At 41.5% G+C, this 10,986-nt stretch overlaps 1 protein-coding gene across 1 annotated transcript; it reads right to left on the reverse strand.

The window, feature by feature from the left end:
• Positions 1-3,640: 3,640 nt before the first annotated feature.
• cyp27a3 (cytochrome P450 family 27 subfamily A member 3) lies at positions 3,641-10,986 on the reverse strand. Its single transcript, XM_067516773.1, has 9 exons — positions 10,601-10,986; positions 9,737-9,927; positions 8,424-8,623; positions 7,200-7,397; positions 6,002-6,165; positions 5,611-5,777; positions 5,408-5,489; positions 5,006-5,212; positions 3,641-4,069 (listed from the first exon to the last, which is right to left on the reverse strand). The coding sequence occupies exons 1-9, from the start codon at positions 10,850-10,852 to the stop codon at positions 3,950-3,952; spliced, it is 1,581 nt and encodes a 526-aa protein (XP_067372874.1). The 5' UTR covers positions 10,853-10,986; the 3' UTR covers positions 3,641-3,949.

Genomic DNA, 10,986 nt, shown 5'->3' on the forward strand with positions numbered 1-10,986 from the left:
CTGCTAGACAGTGGATGCAGTCAGTGATGTGTTACCATTTCTAATTTCACTCTTTTGTATTTGGCTGAGTCAATGTGAATTTAAGCAGCTTTATGAACTAGTGCTGGATTTAGCAATACAGTCTAACATTTCATCCAGTTTATTTAACTGCTCGTGTTTTCTGGGTGAAATCGAACCCTGTAACAGTTGTCGAGTAACTGTATCCGAGTACAAAGTACGTTACTTTTGGACAAACTGTAGGATACTCCGCTTGTCAAGTTGGCTTTTCAACTTTGGACCAATGGGGACACCTAAGCATCGGTTTGGACCCTTTTTGGGCATTTATTTAGACACAATGTGCTCGTAGCAGCTAGACATCAGGAGCAACCCACCACAATGAACACAAACCTTCCCCCAATCACATTATATAGAAAAACCAACAGTTTCTCTCTAATGTCCACTGGCCAGTTTGTGTTCCAGGCTTTGTGTGGGACAGCTGGTAAATGCTCCTATGCGGCACGAGCACAAACATTAGGGGACAATCTCCATCGTGTCTGCTAAGACAGTGCTCTCCATCAGAAGCAAAACCTTTAGTCTTAAGAGAACTTCCTTCCCGACTGCTGCTGACCTCATCGACACTGACGCGCTCGTTTCAAACCTCAGGGATATGATGCCTCACACGGGTGCAGCTTTGGTGTGTTTGCAGACTCATTCTCAGTCTCATGCACCTCATTTGTGAATATGTGCACATGTACTTGTCTATATTTATAATAGTTTCATGTTTTTTTTTTTATTGGTCCTTTGGGCTTATTTTTGTCTTTTCTAATGTTTTTTATTGTAACAGTTTTCCACCACATCACAAGGACAGATTTCTTGTATGTGAACAGTTGACAGTAGACCTGCTGTTCTTCACATTAGAAATCGACATCGGAACAATTTAGTAAAGTTGAGAGTTTTGTTATTTTTATTGGTTGTCACACACCCGTTTTTAGCATAACTCTTATAAAATGTGTATTTGTAAACCGTGTTACAGTCGAGTGCCAGCTATGTAATTAACCTTTTCCTGAGACACCATGTTTGACACCAACATGTTCAGAGCTGAAAAACATTACATTTTGGATTTTTTCTAGTATCCACAGATCCATCAAGTCAGTGTGACTCATTTCAGAGTTTCCAGCTCTGTTCCCTGCTGCAGCAAGTCTGTGAAAATGGCAAACCACAAAACAAAGTTAACCACACAGATGTTTTCATTACAATCATGATTCAATGTCCATTTGATAGGTTTCTTTCTCAACTGTATCTCAGACCCATGGGTTTGGTCAGTCATATAGGAGGTGACTCAGGTGTCATAAATGGTCTGTAGCCTCTGTGCCACTGAAGGAAAACGGGAGCCGTGTATGATGTGAGACATCTACAGTGGTTTAAAGCATTAGCTGCCGGCCTTAGTGGTCTCTGAGCGACACGACAAAACCAGATTCTGTATCTACTGTGAAGGGGTCAAAAGGTCAGCAACAAGCAGCCAACAGCAACCACTTCTGTGGCCTGGGGGGAGTTCTGAAGTCATGAGTTCAAGTCCCAGTCCTAACACACCAACATACGCGAGAAGTGTTCGACCAGCAACTAAAATCCTAGTTTTTCTTCCATGTTATTCTTTCATTTAACTGAACCAACTTCCAAGAATATGGAGTAGTCACCTTTCCTCAGTATTTCTCTTTGCTGCACAGTGATTTGTTTCTACATCTAAGACTTTCTGGAAACCACTGACGCATGAATGTGGCGTTATTAAATGGAAATATTTCTTGGTCCAAAACTGCCCACAGAGACTCCCGCTCCATTCACCTGACTCAGGTTGTCGCCAATTAACTAGTAGTGTGACATTTGAAATCTATTGCCTGCAGCAGGGATGAATTAGGAGAGTTATTCAATCAGTGAATAGTTACGCAACAATACCATCACTTCATTTATGCTTTTTGATCATTTAGGTTACTGTGTAGAGATCTGAACTTCCAAGAGTGTGAATATTTTTTACTGCAGATCATGTGAGGAGGCCTGAATGAACTTTATACTCCCACAGTTAAACAGAAATAGCACAATAACGCACAAAACACTGAAATCACGTCACTAAAAACAACCTCAAAATTAAGTCACACTTGTAAAAATAAAAACACTTCAGCACAAACGTTCTGGTCATCAATGCCAGAATAGATACAGAAAAAGAAATCTTGTATGCAAATAATCAAAAATATGGTTTGAACAAACTCATAAAGTTTTGTGGTGAAAAATTACTGATAAATATGCAACCCAAAAAAGCTAATTACATCAGCTGCAGATTATGAAGAATACGCTCATGATTTCCGCTCACATCAAGCCTTTTCTTTTTTAAAGAACTAAACAAATCATAAAACCTGAATTGTCAAATTAGAAAAACATGTAGTACCATAACCGTCCACATGATGGCAGCATTGATCCACTGCTGTACCAACTACTGTCCACCACACAGCAGTTTCATTTAAGGCTCAGAGGAAACAAATTATGTGTTTTAGGAGGAGAATTGAGCCAGACAAACTCAATGTGAAAGATATGACAAAATATTTATTATTAATCTAAATCTACTGTAGACTTGTTAAGGTTTGTTTTTGTTACTAGAAAATGTGCCCAGTGGAGCACAGACCTGCAGCAGAAAGATTTATTGAGTCTTATTATCAAAACCTGCTTGGTAAATGATAACTAGCTGCAAATTTAAATATAAACAACAAAGAAATTAGATAAACCCAAGTACATGTCAGATTACTGCAGACCATAAAAGCTTTAATGAGCATGAAAACACACCTACATGCATGAATGCAAACTGGAAAACACTTAAACGTAAAAATTATAAACATAGACATTAACTGCAAGGCACTTGACGGAGCTAAAAGATCGAAACCCTGGTTTAGTCTGGACACTACAGAGTAGTGCACCTTCAACTGTTGTTCCTTAGCTTTTCTTGATGTCTTGGTACTGGGTCATTAATCGACATACAGACATTTTTGCAGTTATCTGCATGAATGTCATAAGTTTGATATTGTGACATCATTAGTGATGACAGATAAGGGCCTTGCCATCAGACCGAGCCTAAATGCACCGAGTTGATACTATGTGACCGGCTGATTAGATATAAACAATAACATGCACTTGAACAGGAGTAAGAACTAAAGCGGCTGATAAACGTATAAAGACAAAATGCGCGGTGACTTTTTAAAAATGTAGAATGTAGTGAAGACACACACAGCAAGTTTCCATCAGGAATAAAACCAAATAATGCATGTTTGGAAGTCACTTATTATGCTAATATTTTTAACCTTTTACTTAATAAGTAATTTCATGTTAAAAGAGCTCAAGTTACAAAGCCTAGTTTATGGAAATGTTAGATTAACATTTTAATTGAAGTTATATATAGAAATGTTTTACATAACCATATTTACATAAGGTTAATTGATTTCACCAACTTGCCGTTTGTGGACAGGTGCCACAGACAGTGTAGCAGACTGACTCATTGTTGTTTCTGTGCAAAAAAATGTAGAAGACTAGACCTTTCTTGCAAAACATGTTTTGTCAGGAAAAACAAACTTGAGGTCGGCCCCAATTTGTGAGGCAACAACTGAAGAAGTGAGTAAAAAGAGACGGTTTGTAGAACAAATCCCTGCAGGGATTGATCTATATTTATTACAAGCTTATTTTTTTAAGCATTCATACATAGACATGAATACACGTTTTAAAATTCTGCACATGAACACACTCTGCATTGTACTGTACAACCTTGTACTTCTTCAGATAAGCTTGTTTTGTGTGCCACAGTTTCAGTGCATTCCAGGCCGTGCTAATGATGTGAACTCTGTACAAACAAGTGCTTGGTGACAGGCAGGCAACAGACTGTGAATACAAAAACAGCTCACAGAGAAACTCCTGCCACTGCTCTCGCCTCGGCACGCTAAACTCTTCTGTCCAGGAACTGCAGGTTGATGGGCTTCGCAGGGCAAAGCAGGGTTCTGGTGATCGGCTTCACCGCGGTTCCTGCAGGGTCTGGCCTCACCTCAAAGTGCTTTATCAACTTTAAAGCAAAAGAGAGAGAGAGTAGAAAAAAAAGTGAAATTAGCCACAAGAGCGCAGACATAGGGGGCATTGCAGTTAATGATTACAAACGGGCTGCCAAAGTCAGACGACTGATTTGTAGTTTGTGTCCATCTCAGACTCAGAAATCAAGAGTTGACTGGCCTCTGGTCTGCTAGACGGCTACTAGAGGTCATTACCGACTCCCTGGAAGTGAAAACTGATTTGGCTGTTTAACTAAAGCAGCTCAATGGTGTGCAATCGGGTGTTTTGGGTGCTGATTGAGGAAATCATTCGTGTTAAAAAAATGTAAATAGAAGAGTAATGGTAAAATATTTAGGAGGAAATAAAATGAACTTTGCAAGAAACACAAAATAATGATGATATGAGCAAAAGAATTATGTAAGTATGTTCTAAATTATGTCACAACTCAAGTTAGAAACTCACATTATATTGTAGTTGATTAAAATTAGCTTTAAGTGCCTCATAAAGCCTGAATATCTGAACATTGGAAAAATAAAACACTAATGCCACTTATTGTTATAACACTGGGACACCATCAGATTTATACTGACCACTGTCATTCTGCTAGTAAATTAAATGGGTAACACTCGTGGATCGATTCCTGGGCCCAGATCTTACAAAGCTCCGACACAAGAGGATCCCAAAGAGAGGAAAAGCTGCACAACAATCACGAAAAGATTTCCCAAAAATGAACAAGAACTAACTAAAACCACCCAAGAGACACAAAGTCCAGCGAAAACCGGAACCAGATACCTCAAAGCTATATTTTTAATCTCTTTACAGCTAAATGAATCTCTCTACACCTCCCCCCCCCAGTGAATGTTAACTTTTGTAGTAGTAGAGATTTGCCTTGATGATCAATCTAAAAGAAACGGACACACAGCAACTTTGCATCAGGTAAACTTGTTCCTACCCTGGACAGAAGGAGGTACATCTCCAGTTCAGCCACCCGGCGACCCAGACACGCCCGGATCCCAAAACCAAAAGGCACTGATCCGAACGGGTGCAGCTTGAATTTCTCCTCTGGTCCTCGAAGCCAGCGCTGAGGCAGGAAGGCGTGGGGGTTTGGGAAGATGCTGTCATCGTAGGACACGGCGTAGTGACACAGGTGGAACAACGTCTGTGGGGAGAACGCACCTGTTAAACCGCAGCAGTTCCCAATTCAAATAAATAAAACGACCCAATCTATGCAATATAAAACCAAAATCACAGATTGAAAATGGGAAAATATATACATACGTTTCTAAGTAGTTCAGTTAATGTGAACGGATGCATTCGGTTAACTTCAACCCATCAGTATAAACATATATCTCACCTTTTTGGGGAAGAGATGATCACCCACCATAATCTCATTTTCAGCCACGATACGGGCGTTTCCTGGTACTACTGGATACAGCCTGGTGAGGAATCAACACGTTGGGCAGAACTAAGTATTTCTACATCAATGTGCTGACATATAAATACTTATATTTTACATTGTTGTCCAAAAATGATATGAAATGAAAGAATCCCTCTAACCGTAGAGTCTCTTTGATGATGGCCTTCAGGTTCGGCATGAGAGCCGTATCCTCGCTGGTTGGCACCTTGTCTCCGGGGCAAACATGTATCACTTCCTGGTACAGCTGCTCCTGGATCTCTGGTTCTTTTGCCAAGTGGTACAAAGACCACGAGATTGTGTTGGAAGTCTGCAACATACGTGTGCGTGCACACACACACACAGTTGTTTGATTGTGTACCATCTAAAGGAGGTCTTCATGTGTCAGGTTAAAACAAATACATTTGAATGAAACTGTGTGAGCATGATGTCTAGGTTGTTTAGAACTGAAACTAACAGGGAGGTTTAAACATTGTAAGGGAACATTTCCTCTAAGCCAGTAACATGACACAAGTGGACCATAAATCCACTCACTGTGTCGACTCCTGCCAGCAGGAGTTCGGTGATGCTGCCCAGGATCTCCGTGACCGTCATCTGATCACTGAGCAGCAGGTGTGTGAGGTAGGCTCCCTCCACGTTCTGGTCCAAGTCCACCTTCTCCTGGATCTCCTCAATTTTCTTCTGCACCAACTTATCCGCTACAGGGCAAAGATTCAAAAAAATAAAAATAAAAATGTATCTTTCATTGCAGGAGCGCCAGCCTGCCAGAGGAGACACTTTTGCTCACTAAAGGGCGACAGAAGCACACTATGAGGGATCTTGATCAGACGCCGAGGTGGAATTAGGGCAGCAGGACATGTGAGGTGAACTTTGTTTTTTCAGGGAGGCTATTGGCCTTTGAAAGGACTTGATAATACAATCAGTGAAGCCTGAGCTGCAGCAATCGTTTGTGACGACAGTCAGTAATGAGGAGCGGCAGACAGTCAAGGCACCATTGTACTAAAAGTATCAGGGCTGCGGAAAAAGTGAGAAGAGCAGATTTTCTGGGCCTGAAAACAAGTAGAAATCATTATTTTTATCCACAGTGTGAATGTAGTCCAAGGGTTCTTTCATAGGGTAGAGTTTAAATATGAAGTAGAATTACTGCCCTTGTGTACATCTGACATTCATGGAATATAATTGGATCTAAATACAGATGGATTCTTTTTAATTAAGACTAAAATGACACAAAGAAGCAGATTAAAGGATTGAGCATTAAGCTTCAGTGCCATTTAATTTCCACATGGCAAATGTTGGCTCAGGCTCTTACTCTTTTTTTTTTTTTTAAACCCAGTTTTCCACGTGTCAGTTCTTTAACTGATGGTTGGTTATTTTTGCTCACTGTTCTCAAATACATGTCATACAGTTTAAAAAGTTAAATTTTTAAGTGATAATCCACTGAAGAGTTGGATTCTGTCAGCCCGAACAAAACTGGATGTTATAGGTTTGAATATTGTATTATTTAAATATGAAATAGACTTTATTAATCCCGTGTCATTATACACTAAATCATCTGCACTTTGGAGAAACTCTTTTGGCAGCAATGGCACTTTAGTTTATACAAGCTTCGGTCTATATAGTGAATACAGAGACCTTTTCATGCAGCATATTGTATAAACAGTTACTTCTGTAGCTTTAGCTTCAAAACATGCTCTAAAACATGTTAGACGTGGTGAAACTCAACGTCTCTCACCGACTTTGAAGAGATGGTCCCAGGCTGCCACGAACTGTTTCCAGAAAGGCATGTAGGGCCAGGTGGACTTGGGGAAGAGGACGATGATCTGGGACAGCCGGAACATTTCCCCCACGGAGTATATGAACTTGTGAGTTTCCTCAGGCACCACCTCATTCATGCAGCCCATACGCGTCTCGAACAACACCGAACTGATCCCTGCATTTACAAATAAAACTGTTTGTTACACAGCGACCATCCCAGAACAGAGCACGTCTGAAATTCTCCTGACTTCCAGTGCAGAGCACACACACACACACACACACACACACACACCGTACAATATGGTCGCTTTTATCACAGGTTCTCACCACTGACCTTTGTGATAACATCTGGCTTCACAGTTAAAACATGCAGCATTGTGCAGCTCTGCAAGTATGTAGAACAAATGTGACGATATGATGGGTCTTGCTTTTAAAAGGAAAATCCAATGCTTTGTCATGTGTGTCCATTAGATGTAAACCAGTCAAGTCTATTAGCTTATATTGGCACGAAGACAAACCTGGCCGACTCGGCTCTATGTGGACACGCAAACTCTGTAAAAACAAATTGGCTGTTTTTTTGCGGTCGTGTACCGATTAAACAAAGTGTGCTGGCAGGTAGATTTTGTTACTTTTGGCCAAAGACAGGCTGCTTCCTTCTATCCAGTGAATTTACCAACATAACCATGTGCTCTTGTAGTATTAATACCATTGAACTGAGCTTTAGACGTGCATGAGAATATATTTAAACGTTAAGTGCACTGAGACCTCGAAGATAAAATGACAGGCTAAGGTTCTAGGGCAGCATCCACAGTTTTTATCTCACACTGGATAATCAGAGGTCAAGGCCAAAAGACGCAGCATGTGTGTCAAAGTCGACAGTGACTGATAGCACAGTTACTCATTGGCTGCTGTACAAAAAGCTGTTTAATCTTCTGATTTGTTCTCACAAATGTGTCAACATGTCGCTGTAATCATTCCAAAACTCGCAGACCTCAGCTTAAAGCTAATTTGCAACAGACTTTACAGAAGGATATTTGTAAGCAAATAAAGGTTTGGCCTTTAAACAAGCCGCCGCCACAAATACATGACATTCTTCTTCTGTAGTAACTAAGATGTTCCCAAGGGTCTTAAATAACACACGTTTCTGCAGCTGATTCACAAACACACAAAAAAAAGTCTCATTTGTTTGTTCTCCGCTAACCTTCAAAAGCAAATTTGTAGAGTTCTCCAGCCAGGTCATTGATCATAACTCCCTGGCCGCTGGTTGCTCTCAGCCAGTCCAATCTTTTGATGAAATCTGTCACCACCTCGTTGATGGTGTCGGAGTATGATGAGACGTGTTTAGGCTTCAACATCCGGGGGTTCAGGATGCTGCGGATGCGTTGCCATTTGGCCCCCATCCTACAAAACAAGGATTAATAAAAGAACATATTAATTAGAAATCTCACTAGTCAATTGTTATGTTTGTCTAGGTTTAGAAGGATTTATTTCATTTGAGATTTTCTGTGGACATTTTAGATTGCTTAGGTCCCTAAAACTAATCTAGAGAACATCTTCTCTTCTCCGTCTCTCTGCCTCTGATTGGTCAACAAAGAAACATGTTAAAAGGACCAAAAAAAGACTCCTGTTGTTTAACAGATCTGATTCCTCAGATTGACTGATCAGCTCTGCAGGTCAAAACACCCACTGTGTTCTACCACAACACGTCCAACAGGAATGACTTAATACCAGTGACGCAAAGCCGCTGTTATTCAAGGAGATTATGCTTCTTCTGTTTGACAGGTGTAAATAGTATGTAAAAACATCTGACCCAGAAGAAGACAGAGCTACATATGTCCCTCCCCCCTCCCCCTCTGAAGTGATATAAACAGCATCATCCTTAAGTACACAGAAAACTACACATAACTATTTGTTTGATATATTATTCTAACTCTTAGAGGTAAAACTAGTCACATCCTTTTTTAAAGGTCATAATTTCTTAGATTATTCTTATGGTTTTACAAAGTGCTACAAATATTGTGATTTTTGAATGTTATTATATAAAGGCAGACAGTGACCCATTTCCGTGTACAGCACAACATCAACATTCAGTTGGTGATGTGTTTGAGTCCAACAGATTACAAACTATCTGACTCCTTACTGTGTTACACCAGCTAGTTGCTAACTGTGTCCGTCTGCTGTTGGAGCTGGGCATGAAAGAGCTGCCTGCTCAAAAAAAAAAATGCAGAGAGAGAGTCAAAGACATACTAAAGCAGTAAAAGCTGCAGATGGAAAACAAATCTCAACAATCAGTTGAAAGACCCTCCATCGAGCTGTGGGGGTCGGCAGCAGACCGGAAGACCTTTCGCAACTACATTACTGGGTTTACAAAACTTTGACTATGGCCACTGTTAGTGCCACAACCCACTCAGTTCAGAGCAGGTTACAGACGGGTCGACACTGCAGCAAACCTTGGTGTGTGTCACCAAATACCTGAGAGGTGGAGCAAGTGAATGCTGGGGAGGATTAACTCACTCTGTCAAAGGTCCGTGGGCCTGGTTCCTGAGCTCTCTGTAGCTCCTCCAGTGGGGCATGTCTGTCCGGATCGGGTGTCTCCCCTCCTGCCTCAAAACCTGCTCTATCAGCTCAGCGCTGGCCACATTCACCACGACCAGGGGCCCGTACTTGGATTTCCACAGAGGGCCGTAGATTTTACTGTGCTCAATCTGAGAAAATCATTTCAGTTGGTTAATAACTCTCCTACTGGAATCATAAAAATAATGACGAATCTTCCCCTGTGAACCTAAACGTGTCAATTCACATAAAGTGGCTTTGGGCTTCAAGGCCAACTTATTTCCCCCTTAATGGTGCCACTCATCAGTGACAGGCTGTGGGAAGCCTGTGTCAGACAACAGCTTAACTACTGAACAACCACCTCTGTACTTTCAATGCAGGTGGTTCGGAGATTTTTGCCTCCACTCCGATAAAAAGGTCACTACAAATGCAGATTCTAGACATTTTGTGGATCTCATAGCATTGACATGGTCCTGCAGGAGCCGTTTTCATAAGGGTTAACTGTAGAACATTGCGGTGACGTGGGGCTCATTAGAAGTATGTATAGGTGCTGCTAATTTAAAATGTTACTAAAACTCAACATTTTAATGCTACACAAGCAGCAACACGCACATTGCACTGGGTTATATATCAGATGCAAAAACCTGTTTGGACACACAAACCTGCCACTAGTAAAGCTTTTGCCGAAGCTTTTGACTCGCTCATTTAAAAGCCTTTTTAATTGCTCTTGACATTTCCCGCAGCAGCGCATTAGGGCTCACGAGAAAACAAACGCAGGACGGATTCCCGTCTCTCCGTCCACTCGGCCTCGACCATCCCGCTTACTTGCATTTGCTGCGTCGTTTGGAAATAGCCCTTTACAAAGAGCCAGTATAAGGTTGTCATGAAAGTTGGTCCGCCTAAGTCGTCCATAGTCTTCTGTTTGTTGCCGGCTCCCATCACGGTGGCGGAGGATGCGTCGCGGCCGTGCACGTCCCCATTATTGTTAGAATTATTAAACGCCGCTGATCTCTGAAGTCGTTTTTGCTGCCGACGGTTCACATGTGAGCCGACGTTTATCAGAGATCTTCGCAACATTTTAAGAGAACAGACCGCGTGTTTTTGCGCCGTCCCGGAGTCGCAGACACGCCTGGCAGCCCGCGTCTCTGTGCGGAGGCTGATTAAGGTTCCTCGTTCGTTCGCAGTGAGAGCGCAGCAACCTCTGATCCAGC

This window comes from Channa argus, chromosome 9, assembly GCF_033026475.1.
Source record: "Channa argus isolate prfri chromosome 9, Channa argus male v1.0, whole genome shotgun sequence".
Taxonomy (NCBI): domain Eukaryota; kingdom Metazoa; phylum Chordata; class Actinopteri; order Anabantiformes; family Channidae; genus Channa; species Channa argus.

Excerpts from the sequence above, each read along its gene's own strand:
- cyp27a3 (XM_067516773.1), bottom strand. The coding sequence starts at position 10,852 with ATGTTGCGAAGATCTCTGATAAACGTCGGCTCACATGTGAACCGTCGG. Across the intron at positions 5,778-6,001 it reads TGCTGGCAGGAGTCGACACA|ACTTCCAACACAATCTCGTG; the intron begins GTGAGTGGATTT and ends CGTATGTTGCAG. Across the intron at positions 4,070-5,005 it reads TGTACCTCCTTCTGTCCAGG|TTGATAAAGCACTTTGAGGT; the intron begins GTAGGAACAAGT and ends TTTGCTTTAAAG.